Here is a 20,000-nt window from a genome sequence, read left to right as displayed (position 1 = left end):
CAAAAGACCTATTTAATCATTTACTTTACAAAGACTCGTTGAATCACACAGTCTCAAAATCCTCTTCCTCTGTCTGTGATCTCATGACATAACGATGTGAGGATGCAAGCTTTGAAAAGTCTGCGACGTCCTCACATGGTGAGACGGTGCAGGTTGTTAATGACAGCGCCCGTGTGGGGGGGAAGAGCTTTGACTAACCTGCCTTAAAAAGGAAAACTATCCCATCCTGAGAGACGGGAGAGGTACGCAAGGCGCTCCCACTGCAGGAGGAGAAAGCCCACATTCCCAAACAATATGTGCCATTAATGATGAGATCATCACAGCAGATTGCAACTGACTCCTCCCACCCTGCACACAGGTCGCCAGTCCATCGCAGCCCCCCCTCCCCTTTCAAATAATACAAATATCTCTGCACATGTACAGATTATTTCATTTCATATCATTCACAAACATTATATTGTCAGAGAGCATGTTTTGTCACTACGATAAATATGTAGTGTGAAGAAGAAGAAGAAGAAGTAGCAGCAGTAGTAGTCGACTGGTTCATTAGAAGTAAGAAGAGAAGCGAAATTTGGACAAATGGAGGACCACATGTGTTATTAAGCACAGAGCGTGTCGGCCACTGTAGCTTCTCCTGTGCGCTTGGAAAGGGAGAGGGGAGCGGTGAGTGAGTTGTTGGTTGCAATTCCCAACCCTCACCACTAGATGCTGCTAAAACCTACACACTGAACCTTCAAAGAGAAAAAAACAAGTACAAAAACTTCTGAAGGTACTTGCATTTTCAGGAATCATTCAAAAATAATGTATGTATGTATATATTTTTTATTAAAAATGACAGGATGAAATCAGCTGCTACTGAAATTTTCACAGGCCAAAATATGTGGTTTGCAAACAGATATTGGCAGGAGAAGCTTCCGCACTTAACACAACAACACAATCTGTGCAGCATTGGATACCAAAAATATCCAGATGTCGACCTATGCATCGGACCTCTAATGCTTGCTGTGTCCCACAATGCAAAGCGTAAATACAGTCACAGGGAGTCTGGTATTGTATGGTAGGCTATAGGCCTAAACACATGAGGCAACATATAATTCCATTACAATTCATTAGTGCAGTGGTTCTTAACCCACTTAATGCCACTATAGATACAAAAATAGAAAAAAATAACTTAAAAATAACTAGACGGACTATAGTTGTGAATGCAATCACTTTGGGTGGTAATTATTTTGCACTGTTTAATCCAGTAGGAAGCAAAACGCCACAGCAGAATCAGGCCCGATCAGACAGAAAGCGCTTTGCAGGTTCGAAAAAGGGAGGCGCCCAGAAAATGGCTTTTTTGTTGAATTTGGAAAAGAGCAAAGTGCTGCAGGTTTTTAATGTTGCTAGGCAACCACGAATCAGCTGTCCTGTCAGTCTAATCAAAGATTATAGGCCAGTGATGTGTAGGCCTAATCTTTGGTTTGCTGCTAAGTAACCGTCATATAGCAGAAACTTGATCACAACTCACAGGTCTGTGTCTTTTGTTGCTACCACACAACCATTTAAATATTACAGTAATAGAACAGGACCAGTGCACAAATTCCCAGTATGTTCAACACTCATACTGCTGCTCCTCTGCTGCAGCCTGTTGCTGTCACATCTATTAATAGAGCCTGAGGCTAATGTGTGTGTGTGTGTGTGTGTGTGTGTGTGTGTGTGTGTGTGTGTGTGTGTGTGTGTGTGTGTGTGTGTGTGTGTGTGTGTGTGTGTGTGTGTGTGTGTGCTCGTCCCCCTGGGCTTCCTTAAGAGCAGGAGAGACGCTGTGAGCTGACAGCTGATATAAACATCTCTTCTTCCTTTTCTGACTCTCCTCCTCCTTCCCCCTCCTCCCTCGTTGTTCAGGACTGTATAAGGCCGGTTCCTGTGGTGATACAGTGATAAATGGCTGCATGGGGGGGAAATGGAGAGTAAACTAACAGCAGTGAGTCAGAAAGACAAAGAGAGAGAGAGAGAGGGGGGGATTTAGAATACTAAAACACAATTTGGCCTAAACTAAACAACAGGAAACATTACAATTAATTAGTTTTTAAAGTACCGTAAAACTTCTATTAAAAGCAGTCCCAATTAGAGGTTTTGACAAATAAACGCAAGTCTCAATTAGAAGGCTGGTTCTCTGATCTGTAAAACTTCTTGAAGTCCCCTTGAGCTAAGCTGCTTAGATTGTGCATTCAAATATAAATGTTGTAACTTTTGTAAATCTGGACGTGTCACACATCGTTAGAGCCGTTAAATTCTCCGCACCAAATTTGTATACAAGTAATATTCATGCTGGTTGAAATAAACATTTTGGTAGCGGCCGATTTCCCATCTTTGCTGAGCGAGAGTTCTGTGTGACAGGAGTAAAAGACCTGTCCCAAATATAGGCAGGGTGAGTTCAGTGTTTGAAGTAAAGAAAAGCCCGGGCTGTTAATTGAAGTTTTATGGTAGATGTTTAAATATAGTTTCTGAAAACTGTGTTAAAATGAAGCCATCGTTTTAAGGAAATTCCTCTGGAAATGAACACCTGCTTATAAACTCAAAACTAAACTCTCTCTCTGAGTTGAAATGTGTTGTTTGGAGATAATTCAAGTCATTTCATTAATAAATCACATTTTAAAACAACACATGTTGACCATAGTGCAGCAGAAGTGACTTTTAAATCCATTTAAATCAGTGAATACATGGATCAAGAGCCTTGTTGTCAGCTTTGTGAAAATCTATGTTTCTAATGTTTACAGTACCTTAAGAAGTAAGACACCAAATTTGGAGATATATGATTTTCTTGGCACAGATTTTGGTTTACTTACATACAAAGTCTGCTACGAAAGAATTCAGTATGCTACCGTGTGAATTATTACTATATAATTATTAGTCTATTGTCACCCAGTGTGTTTTGGATGCCTTGCTAGTTACTTTTAAGAAAAACTTTTTCACATTCAGATGGTCATGCAGGGAGGAAAGGTGATTATAGATTACAATCATTAACAACTTTGCGTATTTATGGTTGTCGTGTCTTCTGTGTCTAAATTCAACATGTCGCATTTAAAGAGCTGGTGAGGTGTAAATACAAACTGGCACAAGCTTAATAAGACCTGTTCCAGTACATGGTTTATTCTTTCACTTCAACACATGATGTAAAACTGTAAATTATAACATCAAAGTATGAAGAAAGTTTATTTATCATTATGCAACATAAGGTTTTACAAAGAAAAATAAAGTTACTTAATGAACAACAGTTTTTACATCCTGCAGGGTTTTTATTGATCCAGTTAATGTGACATATTTACCAGATGGCAGATAACCTCCTGACAACATCTAATAAATGCAACTTGATAATCTGCAGTAACATGTCCTGGCATTCCAAGTTGACACATGAACTCTGATAAACAAATGGATGGTGTGTAAGGAATTGTGGGATTTGGGGAGGATTCAGACAGTGCACCCTCTGACCTTCCTGAACTTTATCTGTGGCGGTTAAGACATAGTCAAGGTGTTATCTTTGATTTAGAGCATTATAAACTGTACATTACTACATTATTATAGGAGGTGGAGACAGGTATTGGCTCCTGGAGAGAAATGGATGGGGAGAAAGATAATAGAAGAAAGAGACTGTGGGTTAGGTGAACTATCCCCTGCTTCTACAGTACAGGGAGAGACTGATAGAGACGGGTGGGGAGAGACAAACAGGTATTGATAACGTAAGCGCAGCAATGTTTCTTCCCTCAGTACATTGCAGCTTTCAGAGCTGACTGTAATCACAGACTCACTTTCAGACTTTATGGATCCAAGAAATAACACATAATAACCACGGCTGTAACTTATGTGAAACAATAATTACATGAAAATACATAACAAAACACAGATTTTGACTGGAGAACAATGTCAAAGCCTCTTGTTGTAATTGCACCGCCTGGCCGCTAGATGTCGCTGTGGTTGAGCTTCTGAAAACAGCCGCTGCCTCTTTCTTTGCTGCTGTCAGCTAATCTGCTTCCTCCCGTTTCGTGTCGGAGTTCAGAGTTTCAAAGTGCAGTTAATGCAGGTAAGTGCCATAAAAATGAGTATTGTCGCTGCGGTGTGCGGAGTTGTTGCTCCCTCCCTGAGAGCGGCTTTGATTTCGGCCAGCAGAGGAAGAAGGGCGAAGAAGAGGCAAGCGCGCTCAGATTAGCTACCAAAGGTTAGCGTCCTATATCGGACACGTTTGAATTATTACGCGTTAATAGCGATAGTATTAAAACGTTCAGGGGGGAAGCGTTTGCCATTTTAATACTTTGATACCGGCAGTTATTGGTTTGTTAGTACATCGCTGGTCTATCGGAAAATATCAAAAGAAATGCTGAAATCTTGCTATTTGTGTCCGATGTTGGAACTACCTGCTAGCAGCTAGCAGCTAGCAGGTAGCTGCTTTCTCATTGCTTGTGAGGAACTTGTGCACATTGACTGCTCGTTTTCTCACTTCTGCTCTTCTTGTCTTCAGTCTTTGATCATGAAGAGCTCCAAGGAGGCCGTGCAGTCCGCAGCCAAAGAGTTCCTGCAGTTTGTCAACAGAGGAGTGTCTCCATATCACGGTAAAGTTTATTATTGTCCTTTTTAAATGTAATGATTTTATTACAACACCAATATTTCCTCCTCTTGTGTTAAATGACCACAAACACTGAACACTAATTAACTGTATTTCTACATGTAGAGAAGGTGAAAATGCACTTTTTGTATGCAACTACATGTGAACATACTTTTTATTACATACATTTTGAGACATTTTTGTCCAAACAGCTGTGGAGACCTGCACTCTGAATTCTCAGTGTAAATATATACTAAATAAATATAATTGTAGGATACATTAATTATTGGGTAGTGTTGTAGTCAAAACCGCCCAAACCGAGACCAAGTCAAGACCAAGACCAGAGTTTATTGAGACCGAGACAAGACCAAGACTTTTAGGGGCTGAGACAAAGTCAAGACCAAGACCAGCTCCCCACATTACATGACACACAATAAAATGTCGAACAAGATCACAGGTACTTCTGAAATTGATCTGAAAGAGCCACATTCCCATGACATGTCGTTAACGGTAACAACACATTTTTAATTGGGGTTATTGTTTGAATTTGAAACAATAAGTTTTCCATCCAATCAAAGTTAAGATGTTAACAAATAAAGCAGACAATGCGAAAGCAATTTATTGATATTCCCAAAGTTATGACTGGTCTTGAAATAATATCCCGAGTCGCCAGTGTCTGAGACAGGACAGAGACGAGCCCAAGACCATCACAAAGTGGTCTTAAGACCGGTCTTCCAGTATGACAACACTATTCTTAGGCCCGAGCATCTTTTTTTTTCTGCAAATGAATCTCAGTTTTGGCGGCTTAAACGTGCTCCAAATGAGTGGCAAACATCTACATGTCATGTGGGTCTTGTGTGTGTGGGCGTGGCAAAATGGCTCTATAGCGCCACCTAGAAAAAGTAAAAAAAAATAAATAAATTGCCCCCTACATGCGGCTGTGGCTCAGGAGGTAGAGCAGGTTGCCCGTTAATCGGAAGGTCGGCGGTTCAATCCCCGCCTCCTCCAGGCTGCATGTCGAAGTGTCCTTGGGCAAGATACTGAACCCCGAATTGCCCCTAGCGGCTGTTCCACCAGTGTGCATGTATGATAGTTTCTGTTTGAGCACTTAGGCTCAGTGTATGAATGGTGAATGCAGATGTAGTGTAAAACCAGAAAGGAGCATTTACATGCACAATATTCTTTGGGGAAATGTTTCATATTACAGCGCACAGAAAAGCCACAAGGACCCAGACACTAAACGCAACAGTTTTGCAATTCTTGGCCATTTACAGGGTGCGTACTTCCACAAACTCCTCCTCACTTCCTGCTTAATCTGTACCAAAATGTACATATTTGATAAGAGTCCCACCCTGAACACGTCAGCTGCGTTCGAGATTTGACAGTCTAACGTGAGCTGCAGGTGACTGCAGGGGCGGGGTATAAAAACGGCTCCGCCAAGTCAGACACGTTTTACCTGCGTGAGTTTTCTGTGAGCTGAGATCAATGACTGATCTCAGCTCACAGCATTTGCAAAGAAAAAGGCCGTGAGACCAGGCAAGAGTGTGATTTCAACTTGGTGCAGCTGGAGAAATTTATATGGAATAATCACGCAATGACACAGCATCACAACTGGCAACAGGAAGTAAGCACTTGCGCCGCGTGGTCCACACTTCCTGTACTGGAACACAACATATAATTAGCAGCTGTTATCTTGCGCCACATAGGGGACACAGGATGTTTAACTCCTTCATGACCACGCGATAAGTCAAAGGCGCGAGGTCACACCCGACGCTGCCTGCAGCTTTAATTCAACTCTGGGTCTAATGTCACCTTTTTGTTAATTTTTAAACCTTAACGTTTGTTTTTTCCTACTAACCCTTTTTGAAAAAACACATCAGGAGGGCCAGCTGACATTTTACTGAATCTTAATCAATCACGCATTTTGTTCTAGTTTATATAATTAAAGATTAACAGTTCAGACGCAGATCAGGTTAACGGACGACTTTGAGCTTGAGATAAGATAAAATCTCTGCAGATGAAACAGATATTTCATAATGTCCCCAACCTTTGAAGTATGACCTCTGGTATCCTGCAGAGCCCGCCTCGAATGTGCATGAAAGCAGTCACAAAATAAACATTTTGTATATTACGTATGTTAAATTGCTTTCAAACCGTAGACCGTAAATGTCAACATGTCCTGCATCATAAGTTAGAACATACTTTACACATACGTCATGTACAGTTCATTATCACGGACTGTATAAAGTTCATTATACAAAACCCTGTGGAGTATTTTTACAACTTAATATCCACACAATTAAAAGTAAGACGTTTATTGTCTCTGCAGTGAAAGCCTGCTGTTGCCGCGGTTTAAACTCTTATTTGTACAGATTTAATTAAATTGACTCAAAGAAGCACCAGGCAGCGCCATTTAATGTCCATTATACAAACAAACAAAGTTAGTGGAGTGCTTGGGATTAATGTGCAGGAACATCTATTCAGGAAAAACCCTGAGAAGTTATTATTATTTAATTTGAATCTCTGGTAAATCAACAAATGGCCTGAGCCCAAAATCTAAATTTGTATGTCTAACGCCCGTTTGTTTAGATGTCTTTTGATAAGCAAGCCGCCTTTTCATGAGCTGGAGCTGTAATATATATTTTATAAATAGATACCGCAGCCAGATTGCTTTGATAGCAGAAAAATAAATAGATTTATAGCGTGACAGCTGCAGTTAACTCACACAATCACTTCCTCTTAAGTGATTGTGCCTCCAAAATAAAAGCGCTTTTTTTGCAGCAATGCCTATGACAAGTTTATTGAGAGCTTTTACTTTGAAAAGTTCTGATGGACAATTCAAAAGAGTCTCTGGCTCGCTTGACACACCTCTGAAAAAGCCGTCAGTAAACGTGTGATTGGATTCCCCTGAATTTCCTCCGGGAAATGAAACGCTGGGACGTACATAAAACTGCAGCACATGCTTTGCTGTGAGCATGTGCAAAAGTGTCCTTATCTTTGCCTAAAAGCCTGTAACTGTCTATAATTTCTGACACTTCACAGTAAATGGATTAACTTGCCTGATTAATCGACATTATGTTGCTCCCTTTACTCCGAGACCTGGCTTGTAACAAATATAATGAAACTGCTGTTGAAACAGCGGAAGACCTGATCTAGTGTTGAGCAGACAGGAGCCTCTCAGTCTTCCACAGTCTTTCAGTCTGTGTTGAAAAGTCAAACGGTAACAGGATTAAATTCATTTTATTGCCAGACTGGAAGTAGCTGGAGCGTCAGCGACTTTTACTGAACCTAATAATAAATGTCAGTGCAGCAGGGAACAGGACCGGCATCATTTGTTCTCCTCTTGTCGTCCCTGCAGTGGTCGATGAATGCAGGCGGCGTCTGCTGGAGGCGGGCTTCATCGAGCTGAAGGAGACGGAGCAGTGGGACATCAAGCCGTCCGCTAAGGTCGGTCAGGGTTAATGTTCCTCTGCAGGAGTTCAGGTGGAGAGAAGTGTGTCTACATTTAGCAGCCAGTGTGATTTTGTTCTGGTACCTTCAAAAAATATGGAACTGGGACTTGAAATGTGCAAAAATGTAATCATTTTACATATGGAGGGGGGAAAAAAAGGTTTGTTTTGTAAACGCCAACCAAAATTTGTCAGATCTAGTCAGGAAATAAAAAAGAGTGAGGTGTCGAAAGCGCTCTGTTGACCAGTCTGTAATATTTGAATTCCCTCCTGCTCTCTGCAGTACTTTGTGACCAGGAACTACTCCAGCCTCATCGCCTTCGCCGTGGGCGGACGCTACCTGCCGGGAAACGGCTTCTCCATGATCGGAGCCCACACAGACAGCCCCTGCCTCAGGGTGAGAGCCCGCCCACGACGTCCACCTGTCAATCACAGTCTGCATCCTTACATGCCTAGAAAGCAGTCAGAAAACTCTGCTGCTAAAAACCTCTGCAGCCGTGAAGCAGTTCAGATCTGACGGAGGAGATTAGTTTTTAGTTTTAACGTGCGGTTGAGTTTCTCGCTCTGATGTTGGGGCTTGTCACAGCATGTTGAGTCTCTCACAGGGTTGTTTGTCACAGTAGATGAAGAACGGCGTCCGCCTCGAAAAGAAAAGTAACTGTCCTGAAATCTGGAAAAAAGAGATCTCAGCATCCGACATAAAACATGACACTCGGGTGTTTATCGCACGAGCTACGTTTTAGTCATTCAGTTAATTAGATGTGTTATATTAAGACTGGTAGGTTGTGTTTGTGTTTCAGGTGAAGCCGAGGTCTAAGAGGACGAAGCAGGGCTGTCTGCAGGTCGGGGTGGAGTGCTACGGCGGCGGCATCTGGAACACCTGGTTCGACCGCGACCTGACCATCGCCGGCCGCGTCATGGTCAAGGTATCAGGATTATTTTACTGTCAGCACATCAATAATACAGTCTGTACGGTAACATCTGTGCAGTAAGCCACTGGCACGGGAGGATTGTGTAAAAATAGGATTTAGAAATACCTTTTTCAGTTTTAAAATCTTTTAGTTTTTGTAATCATTGCTTGTTTTTTCGTTGGCAACAAGAAATGCTTCAGATATTTGATCTGTTGACAGATAAAATCAAGATTAATATCACCTTTTTTTTGTAAAATGTTGGTATTTTTCAGTGAAAATCGGTGAAAAAAGCAATATTGACCTGCGCTTATTAACAGAATCCCACGTTTTTAGTGAAAAAAATTAGAGAAAAATAGGATGGCAGCAGGAAATGCTTCATGTTTTTAATGTGTTGGCAGATAATATCTGGATTAAAATCATCTCTCTCAGTGAAAATGTGGGTAATAAGAGAAAAATAAGACAGTTACAGACACGTTATTGGCATAATTTAGATGAAAGACTTTTCCTATTCCCTCATTTATCCTGTCCGCCTACAGAGTGACGGCAAGCTGGTCCACCGGCTGGTTCACGTGTCCAGGCCTCTGCTCAGGATCCCTCACCTGGCCATCCACCTGCAGAGGGACATCAACGACTCCTTCGGCCCCAACAAGGAGAACCACCTGTCAGTAACACAGCACACCAGTTTAGGGGATTTATTATAGACATGTGATATAAAAATAATACAAACAAGATATATTACAAAAACAATTCGGCCTATTTTCTGATTATCAAAGCTGAAAATGTTATTTTTAAATATCTTAGCGTGCCCATCATCGCCACCGCTGTCCAGGAGGAGCTGGAGACGGGCTCCGCATCCTCCGGAGACGCCGCCTGTGCCACCAACACGGTAAAACCACCCGATGTTCTGACACTTGGGGAACAACATCAAGGGAAACACTTGTTACGACACACGGCAAGAACGTGTTAGCTTTCCTGCCTGTCTCCCTACAGACAGATCACATGGCCTCATAAATACCAAAATAAAAAATTGTGAACAGTACAGAGGGAGAATCACCCAGTTATGGCAGTTTTTCGGCCAAATTTGCACCCCAAAGTTAGGGTTGGGTATCAAGAACCGTTTCCAAGTTGGAATCTGTAATCTCCAAGAATCATGTATTCATTAAGAGCTGTGCGTCTCGGTATCTATTCCTAACTTTCTGCATGTCTGCGTGAGCAGGCCTTTAAAAAAGTTTGGGAAATTGCACAAATGATCAAATGTTCTTATTTTCTAGGATTACAAGTCCCATAATCTTAGTTTACCCCAACACAGGTTGTCAAATCAAGTGAAGCAAATGGAAGAAGGGATTGATTTCAGAGTGAAAAATGACGCATGTTCCCTCCTCAGGCGGAGAAACACCACCCAGCTCTGGTGAAGGTGCTGTGTTCAGAGCTGGGCGTGGAGCCTGAAGCGCTGCTGGACTTTGAGCTCTGTCTGACCGACACTCAGCCTGCGGTGAGTCTGCAAGTAAACCATTTACTCCCTGTCACAATCATGATCAACCCCCTGAAGCAGCAGTGATCTCAGACAACCAGGAGATTCTCATGTTTATTGTTCATTTAATCAATCCAAAGTCTTTTCACTTGCTTTTATTAATTAGGCGTAAAAGTCATATTCTGTGTGGCTGAGGCATATGACAGTTTGAGGAACTGATAAATCAGGCCTAAACATTATTATTTATCTTAAATATATTGTTTTTAATGTCATATTAATAGATAAATAATCCAAAATGTTTACGTGAGGTATTGTAGTTAACAAAATATAATTGGAGCACAACTAACACGTATTACAGCCTGATTATTTTCATCCATCTCGTTTTGAATCAGATTTTAAACAAACGTTAACGACTCCCCCCCGTCTGTTCCTGTTTGTCATGTCGCTGTTCTCCTCTCTGCAGGCGTTGGGAGGCGTGTACGAAGAGTTCATTTACTCTCCTCGTCTGGACAACCTGCACAGCTGCTACTGCGCCCTGCAGGTCCGACTTCCCAGGACTAATTTTTATCCCCAGAGAACTGACATGATTTACTTTCTTCTTTGTTTTTTCAGTGTGTTTTCTTGTTTTGGTTGTAAAACACAGACCTAACTTCTGGCTGTATAAACCAACTTTGCGGTTCTCTGGATGAACATCCCGACAAAGTCCTAAAAGTGAAAATAATTGGCAGTCAGTCGAAGAGATTCTCAGTGATTTTAACCTTCCTCCAAGGAAGGTTAAAATCAAAAGCAATAGGACTTGTTTCGCCTCTCATCGGAGATGCTTCTTCAGTTGTGACTGGCTGACAGGAAACTTCTGCGGTGTTGTTATCAAGGGGATGGAAGCCGCTTGGATCGTCAGTGCTCCTGGCTGTTGTAGCTTTCAGCCGTCGGGGTCATGTGAGGCCAGATGAGAGTGTTTGTTCACTCTCCTGGATGGAGATGAAAGGACATCATCCTCCCCTGTTTAGCGACGGTCTCTTTATTCTCTATTTTGTTCTCATGTGAAACGGGGTCGTTACTACAACCAGGAGGACTGACCAACCAAGCGGTGACCATCACCTCGATAACAGCCTCAAATATGTTAAATAGCTCTCTGCCAGTCACTCAGAACTGAAGAGAGACGTCTTCTAATATCTTCAACCAAGTCCAGTTGCCCTTGATTTTAACCTTCCTTGTATAACAGACAGTCCTCTGACTTATTTAATCAAGAAAGATCTTCACTTCTGTCTCCATGTGTGCTCTCTCTCAGGGGCTGACGGAGTCGTGCAGAGGAGACTCTCTGGCCATAGATCCCAACGTCCGCATGATCACACTGTACGACAACGAAGAGGCGAGTGTGACGGAAACTGAAGCGGTTTGGGAGAACAGCCCGATGCCCGGTGTGCTGTGTCTAGTGTCTCCCACACAGCTGTTGTTTTGTGTTTTTGCACACACAACCGTTTCAGTGGTTTACCCAGAACTCCCAGCGCCAGGCTGAAACGCACACAGCCGGAGAAATCACACCTGGATTCATCTTTAAACGCTTCACGTTAACAGACGCATTTAAAAATTGATGTTTTGGAGTTGAAACACAAGAAGAAAAAGTGATTAACTCTGTGATTAACTCTGTGGTCGATGTAGAGTCATTTGACCGTCAGCTGGCGTTGCGGCACTTCAAGTTGACAAAAGGTTTCAGAGGAGAATTGAGACAAAGCCTTACAAAATGTAATGTTTCAACTCAAGAGCTCTGGAAACGTCTAAGTCAGCTTTACTGTCAAAGAGGTTTACACACACAGGGAATTTTCTGTGGTGCATAACAATAAATATAGTAAGTAGAAAATATTTGAAAGAGAGCAAGTACTGCAGGCCAAGAGTCAGAAATATAAAATTGAAAATAAGATATGAAAAGAAATGTAAATGTACAATATGGCTGTTATTTAAACTACAGTTTGTGCGGGGATGTGTGAAATATTACTATATATACAGAAAAATGAACGTACTAGTGGATCATTCGGCTAAATTATGAAAGATAATGTCGAAGGTTCTCTGGTTGCAGCTTCTCAAATGTGAGGATTTGCTGCTTTTATATGATTTGTAAAGTGAATGTCTTTGGGTTTGGGACGTTTGAAGATGTCACCTTGGACTGTGTTTCACGTTGTCCCTTTTATCTGACCATTTTCAAGCTAAATAGTACAAAAAATACATCAATAGATAAATCAATATAACAGTATACGAACCATTTCTTCACGTGTGTCCGTATGTTGTGTGTGTGTGTCCTGCAGGTGGGATCAGAGAGCGCTCAGGGGGCTCAGTCCAACCTTACGGAGCTCATCCTCAGCCGCCTCTCCTCCTCCGCCGCCAACCTCACCGCCTTTCAACAGGCGGCGCCGCTCTCCTTCATGATCAGCGCCGACATGGCACACGCTGTGCACCCCAACTACCAGTCAGTATCAACACACAACTTTTATTATTTACTTCAACCTGGACACCGTCTCTTTACGAGATGGCAGTTTGAGTGTGTTTAGGAACAAATAACTCGTCAGAACTCAGTTTCATCATCAGGCGACTTAAAAACATGAGACGTGACGTTCAGAGATGTTTATCAGCCATTAGGAAGGTGCAGTTTTTATCTCAGACTGTCAGACTGATTTATAGTTTTATCAAAACAGATTTTTTTTCCCGCAGGGAGAAGCACGAGGAGAACCACCGACCAGCTTTCCACAAGGTGAGGAGACAAAATGCAAATACACAAACCTGTTTTTCATCACTTTCATCAAAATGTGCATATAGACCCAACGCGAATTTAATCCTTGCGTCACTTTCCCTGCGTGCGTTTATCACTGGACCACTGCAGAGTGTTCTCGCCATAACGCAAATAAACGTGATTACCACAGCTGTAGGAACCCAAAATAAACATTTTGCTGTGATTTAGTTGCAGTAAATGGATCAAATTAATGCCGAAATAACTACAACATGATGCCGATTTATGCTTTGTCAGGTCTGTCAGCAAGACCGCAGGACAACAACTTTTAAAATGTTTGTTTTCTGAATGGAGTTTGGATCGATCAGGGCTATGCTATGCTAACTTGTTCACAGTAAAGTACAACGACAGCTGGAATAAAGTTACAGACACATTTTCTGAATTTACCAGGTAGTTCAGCTTCTTCGCTTTTTTTTTCTCCAAGCAATGTCCACTTTTGCCCAGTTTTTATTTAAATATGAAGTAGTAGCCCAACAGAGCTCTGCCTACTGACTCTAACGGCAATGATTCAGGAATAAAACATTAATAAATCAATGTTTTATTCCCGTAAATTTTAGTAAAAAGTAAATTTAATCAAAGCAGTTAACTCTGAGCTCCTCCCGCCGGTAAACGCCGCAGTTGTAGCAGCAGAATCCGGTCCGACCACAGGTTTTTATTTGTCCAAAATCTCAGGCGCTTTCTCCTCCAGAGCTCCCCTGAATGCTTTAAAGACATTTATGGTCCCATCTTTGTCAAAGACTGTTTATAAAGCTTGAATTTTCTTTTACTTTTACACATCAGTTAGATCAGCACAAGAACTATAAAGTAACTTGTGCTGCCTGCAGTTTATCTGCCTCTTCTGTGGGGTTTTTTTCTACCTTGTGTTCTCTACTAACCACAAACTTTCATAACGTGGCTTTAAATCTTATATACAAAAGTAAATTAAGATATTTTACATATATAGACTCACAGAAAACATTAACGCTCACTTAGAAAAAGTTTTGTAATTTTACATCCTGACCACATGCTGTAAAAGCTCTCAGTTAAATGTACCATGATCATATTCACATTTATCCATATGATTGTTCTTTCAGGGCCCAGTGATCAAGTTCAACAGCAACCAGCGCTACGCCACTACGGCCGTCACCGCCTCGGTTGTCAGAGAGGTCGCCGGCCAGGTCGGCGTGCCTCTGCAGGTACACAGTGTGTGATTTACAGATGAATTGTTTGCAGACGGAGGCTCAGCAGCTCCTCATTTCTCTGTGTGTCTTGAGTCACTCGGCAGCCAACACAGATCTCCTAGCAACATGGCGTGCAGCTCCAGGACGACGCAGCGAGGAAAAGAAAAGAATTCATGTGTGGGGGGAAAAAAGAGGACAGTGTATGAAGAGTAATTACAAAAGAGAGAGAAGAGAAACAGATTTCTAAACCACTTATCAAACCAAAGATTTTTCTTTATCAATAATTATGAGGCTGCATCTCCCCCCTTATTTTACATGCTGTGGTGTGAAATATCATTTGCTTCAGGATTACTATCAAATGTCTAGCGTTCTAGCAGAAAAGGGGTATAAATGTTGATCCTAAACTCTTCTGAAAACAGAAATCTTGGCAAAGCAGTAGCTTCCAAGCGGCGCTCACCACACTGTCAACAATAAAGAACAAAAGACCAGTGGTTTATACATTATTCTTTCCTAATCCCGCTAACAAAGGCTGTAAATGACCTCTAAGGTGGAGATAATGAGGTAAGGAGCTGAGAAAGGTAATTACAGTAAGGAAACCCGAGGAGTCTTGGCTGATATTAATTCTCAGAAACCTCCATGAAAATAAAACATGTAAAGAGAAAAGCAGGTAGAATATAAAAGTTGGTCAACAAAGGATAAAGAAGAAAAAGTCAAGCAGTAAAAAATACACAATCCAGCTTTGTAATTAATATTTTATTGACTTGCTGAGCTAATTAAATCACTGCAGTACTGCTTGTTCATGATTCATGTGCACCTTTTTTCTGTAATGCCTCTGCACAGATTAGTAACGTGCCCCCAAGTCAAAGCAAAACATTTGTAACCTGTAGATTTATGACTTTTAATCACGACACACGGTCTCATTTCATAATCACAATGTGGCCTGAAGAAGTGTTTGTAGAGTCCGGTAGGCTGACTGTGCCACGGTGAGAAGAAGAAGATTGGATTCTTTCGTTAGGAGGTCATTTTCCTGCAGTTTGACCTCTTGGCGCTTCCTCATGCAGGATGTGATGGTCCGTAACGACAGCCCGTGTGGAACCACCATCGGACCCATCCTGGCCGCCCGCCTCGGCATCCCTGTGGTGGACATCGGAGGTCCGCAGCTCTCCATGCACTCCATCAGAGAGATGTGCTGCACCTCCAGCGTCCTGCAGAGCACCACCCTCTTCAAGGTATCCCCCGTCTGTGAAACAAACACGCCTTGAGATTATGTCACCGGCTCTTCCTTCTGGAGAAAGAATTCCTAAATTTTACAGTGAAATAGACAATGACAACAGTCATTTGTGCTGTTTTTACTCCAAACAAACACTAAAACACTTGTAAACGCTCCCCACTCTCCTATTCTGAAGGCCCGGTGATATTCAATATTATAGATTGATACGACCTCCTTAAAGGCCCAATTATATTCCATACTATAAAGGTGCTGGTCATATAATTAGAATATCATCAAAAAGTTGATTTATTTCAGTAATTCCATTCAAAAAGTGAAACTTGGATATTATTTTCATTCATTCCACACAGACTGATATATTTCAAATGTTTATTTCATTTAATTGTGATGATTAAAACTGACAACTAATGAAAATCCCAAATTCAGTATCTCTGAAAATTAAAATATTACTTAAGACCATCCAAAAAAAGGATTTTTAGAAATGTTGGCGTATGAACATGAAAAGTACGAGCATGTACAGCACTCAGTACTTAGTTGGGGCTCCTTTTGCCTGAATTCCTGCAGCAATGCGGCGTGGCATGGAGTCCATCAGTCAGTGGCACTGCTCAGGTGTTATGAGAGCCCAGGTTGCTCTGATAGTGGCCTTCAGCTCTTCTGCATTGTTGGGTCTGGCGTATCGCATCTTCCTCTTCACAATACCCCATAGATTTTCTATAGGGTGAAGGTCAGGCGAGTTTGCTGGCCAATTAAGAACAGGGATACCGTGGTCCTTAAACCAGGTACTGGTAGCTTTGGCACTGTGTGCAGGTGCCAAGTCCTGTTGGAAAATGAAATCTGCATCTCCATAAAGTTGGTCAGCAGCAGGAAGCATGAAGTGCTCTAAAACTTCCTGGTAGACGGCTGCGTTGACCTTGGACCTCAGAAAACACAGTGGACCAACACCAGCAGATGACATGGCACCCCAAACCATCACTGACTGTGGAAACTTTACACTGGACTTCAAGCAACGTGGATTCTGTGCCTCTCCTCTCTTCCTCCAGACTCTGGGACCTTGATTTCCAAAGGAAATGCAAAATTTACTTTCATCAGAGAACATAACTTTGGCCACTCAGCAGCAGTCCAGTCCTTTTTGTCTTTAGCCCAGACGAGACGCTTCTGACGCTGTGTCTTGTTCAAGAGTAGCTTGACACAAGGAATGCGACAGCTGAAATCCATGTCTTGCATACGTCTGTGTGTGGTGGTTCTTGAAGCACTGACTCCAGCTGCAGTCCACTCTTTGTGAATCTCCCCCACATTTTTGAATGGGATTTGTTTCACAATCCTCTCCAGGGTGGGGTTATTCCTATTGCTTGTACACTTTTTTCTACCACATCTTTTCCTTCCCTTCGCCTCTGTATTAATGTGCTTGGACACAGAGCTCTGTGAACAGCCAGCCTCTTTAGCAATGACCTTTTGTGTCTTGCCCTCCTTGTGCAAGGTGTCAATGGTCGTCTTTTGGACAGCTGTCAAGTCAGCAGTCTTCCCCATGATTGTGTAGCCTACAGAACTAGACTGAGAGACCATTTAAAGGCCTTTGCAGGTGTTTTGAGTTAATTAGCTGATTAGAGTGTGGCACCAGGTGTCTTCAATACTGAACCTTTTCACAATATTCTAATTTTCTGAGATGCTGATTTTGGGGTTTTCATTAGTTGTCAGTTATAATCATCAAAATTAAAAGGAATGAACACTTGAAATATATCAGTCTGTGTGGAATGAATGTGTACATTATACAAGTTTCACTTTTTGAATGGAATTACTGAAATAAATCAACTTTTTGATGATATTCTAATTATATGACCAGCACCTGTATATTGATATAACCTTCTTCAAAATGTCCAGAGAGTTGAGTCAGTGCCTCTTTGGCAGAGCTGCATAAAGTTGCAAAGGTGAAACAATTAGTCAATGGACAGAAAATCAACACAATAAAAACATTTTTGACCATTTTGATTTTTAAACAATTAGTATTTGCTACTTTTCCCTGTTTTTATATAATCTTAAACTGAATCTCTCTGGGCTTTGACTTTTTATTGGACAAAACGAGACTTCAGCTTTTGGCTCTGGGAACTTAGGATTTGATATTTTCTAATATTTTAAAGACTGAAATACTAAGTTTAATCATTCAACATGTTTGTTGAGGATGAGAAACAGTTCACGGAGTTCTTTTTTAGGAGCGTTGGTAGAAATGCTCTTAGGAAACATACGGAGCTATTAAGAGCTCTGTTTTTACCTTTTGTCTTCCCGGCTGCTGTTTCATCCTGACACATCACACATGCTTTCTGCAGATGGAGATGTTTGTCTTATCTCAGGTCTCAGAGCTTTGAGCGATTCAGAAATAAAATACTCAGACGCCGGATGAGTCACGAGTTCTTTGTTTTTAAGCTTTTGATTTTTTTTTCCTACAGATATTTTTCCTTTGTCTTGTCATTTCACTTTAGTGTTTCTAAACCACGCGCCCACTTCCTGTGTGCTTGCTCCTGCAGGGTTTCTTCGAGTTGTTCCCCACAGTGAGGAGCACGCTAGTGGTCGACTAAAGCCGGGAAGGATTTTACGTTGTTCTTACTGCAGCGCTTCCAGGACTCTACACATGCTGATGCAAAGAATATTTACATCAGAAATGGTGTCAAGCTTGACTCATGTTGAAAATAATAATAAACAGATTTCTCACACCCAGTGGAGAAAATCACATCTTTCTTACAAACTGAAAATAATAAAAGATTGAGAAGCTTTCTCGAGTTGTCCAGATTTGTTTTTCATGTCCTGGCAAAAGCAAAGCAACATGTCTCATCTTCGTTTGGTTAATACACAAATGAAAGTAAATGGGGAAGGTTTCATTCTGCAGGAGAAGCTGCTCTAATCCAATTTCACCTCCTCACTTTTAATCAAACACTGCGAGGAGCCAGATGTGCTTCTCTGCCAAGACTCAGACAGGTTTTTGGCAGAATGAGATGGACTTCATGATGGTGAGAGAGGGACACACCTCCACACTGCAAGAAATGCCTGTAGACTCAACTGTTGAGTTTTATTACCTTATGAAATAACCCAGCTGGTGTGCCAGGATGAAATTTTCTGGAAATAAATGTCCTGAAACAAGCAAAATTAGAAAGAAACAAATGAATCGCCTGAAAATAAACAATAACCCTGCACTAAATTCTTGTGAAGCCAAAAATAGTGGGTTGTGGTGAGTCACAAGCATTTAACACTTTTTTTTTATTGCCCTTTTAAGTAAGAAAGTAAACACAATTTCATAAAACAAAAGCTCTCTTCAAAAATACTAAATGATTTACAATAATTGAATAGTATAATAGAAGTAAGATCCAGAACTTTAAATCTTTGATAGTTTGGCTTTTTCTTCACTGATTTGTTTAAATTATTTCTATTATTTAAAGGAGGATGCTGAGGGGCCCAGACAGCAAAGGGCCAGTCAGTTGTCGATATATTAATTATAATAAGGGGCCTGCCAGAGGACCTCCAGCAGCAATCAGGCTCATAAGGGGCAGATCACGGCAGTGAAATCAGTCTCAAACCCGTGAAGGGCAGCGAGGAAAGGTGCGATGTGAGCACTTCTCTGTTTAAAGCCTGGCAGCAGCGTTTTGTGTCTGCTGCTTTTTGCTGATATCAGAGTAAAGTGCGTTGCATTAGTCAAGTCTGGAAGAGATAAAAGCGTTGGTGACCTTCTGTAAGTCTGCAGAGGAAAGGAATGACCTCATCTTGGTTAGCAAAGCACGGCTGCACCACTTCAGTGAGTATCAAAGGAATCAAACGTGGGATGCTGAACATATCTAAAATTACCTCCATTACTTTCTACCTGAACTCCACTGTTTACTCCCCTGCATTTATTTGATAGAACTTTTCAGATTAAGATTTTACATTTAAGAAACAACAACATGATGATGAAGATGATGATGAAGACTGTGTGTGCAGCTCAATGTAAACACAGCAGATAAAAAATAGATTAAAAAATACAGAATATTGTAAGAGTTTATAGATACGCTATATACAGATGTGATTGAACATTACACAGGTGGCAGCACGAGGTAGTGACACAGTGTCGAAATATAAATGAATAAATGTGATTGCATGACAATGATGAACTTATTTAGAGGAAAATCTTTAAAAATAAATCAGAATGTGTTTATCAGAACTTTGTTTTTCTCTTCTTTCCTCTCCCTTTAATCATCTCACGGGCCCCTAAGATTTATCTGGGGACCCTTTGGGAACAACTGGGGAACCTGGGGGACCACTGGACCAACTAACTATTAGCCTTTTACCAATTTAATGATATATATTTTTAAACAATCTGCAGAATACGGCTGCACTCTTACTTCTAGACAACTTATAACACATATGTAACCTACTTTTAGGACATTGTTGTCAACTCATGTTT

General features: G+C 41.3%; 1 protein-coding gene across 2 annotated transcripts; it reads left to right on the top strand.

Moving 5' to 3' along the window:
• The first annotated feature begins 3,939 nt into the window (after positions 1-3,939).
• Positions 3,940-18,343, top strand: LOC119900374 (aspartyl aminopeptidase). 2 transcript variants are annotated; one of them, XM_038715253.1, is made up of 15 exons: positions 3,940-4,060; positions 4,496-4,586; positions 7,938-8,026; positions 8,312-8,425; positions 8,829-8,954; positions 9,476-9,600; positions 9,741-9,825; positions 10,324-10,431; positions 10,874-10,951; positions 11,699-11,779; positions 12,711-12,871; positions 13,114-13,153; positions 14,263-14,364; positions 15,411-15,578; positions 18,097-18,343. In XM_038715253.1, the coding sequence occupies exons 1-15, from the start codon at positions 4,055-4,057 to the stop codon at positions 18,145-18,147; spliced, it is 1,425 nt and encodes a 474-aa protein (XP_038571181.1). In that variant the 5' UTR covers positions 3,940-4,054; the 3' UTR covers positions 18,148-18,343. The 2 variants fall into 2 exon arrangements, with proteins under 2 accessions (XP_038571181.1, XP_038571189.1); XM_038715261.1 differs by lacking the exon at positions 3,940-4,060 and adding an exon at positions 4,077-4,195.
• Positions 18,344-20,000: the final 1,657 nt, after the last annotated feature.

The sequence above is a fragment of the Micropterus salmoides genome, unplaced genomic scaffold, assembly GCF_014851395.1.
Source record: "Micropterus salmoides isolate LMB-PRFRI ecotype aquatic unplaced genomic scaffold, ASM1485139v1 Ms_hic_scaffold_1, whole genome shotgun sequence".
Classification (NCBI taxonomy): domain Eukaryota; kingdom Metazoa; phylum Chordata; class Actinopteri; order Centrarchiformes; family Centrarchidae; genus Micropterus; species Micropterus salmoides.
Note: the sequence above shows the minus strand (reverse complement) of the source record. Positions and strands in the feature narration are given on the sequence as shown.

What these genes read in the sequence shown, in the direction of transcription:
- LOC119900374 (XM_038715253.1), top strand. An exon ending in CCGGCCGCGTCATGGTCAAG is followed by an intron (nt 8,955 to 9,475) that starts GTATCAGGATTA and finishes GTCCGCCTACAG; the next exon opens with AGTGACGGCAAGCTGGTCCA. An exon ending in TGACCGACACTCAGCCTGCG is followed by an intron (nt 10,432 to 10,873) that starts GTGAGTCTGCAA and finishes TCCTCTCTGCAG; the next exon opens with GCGTTGGGAGGCGTGTACGA.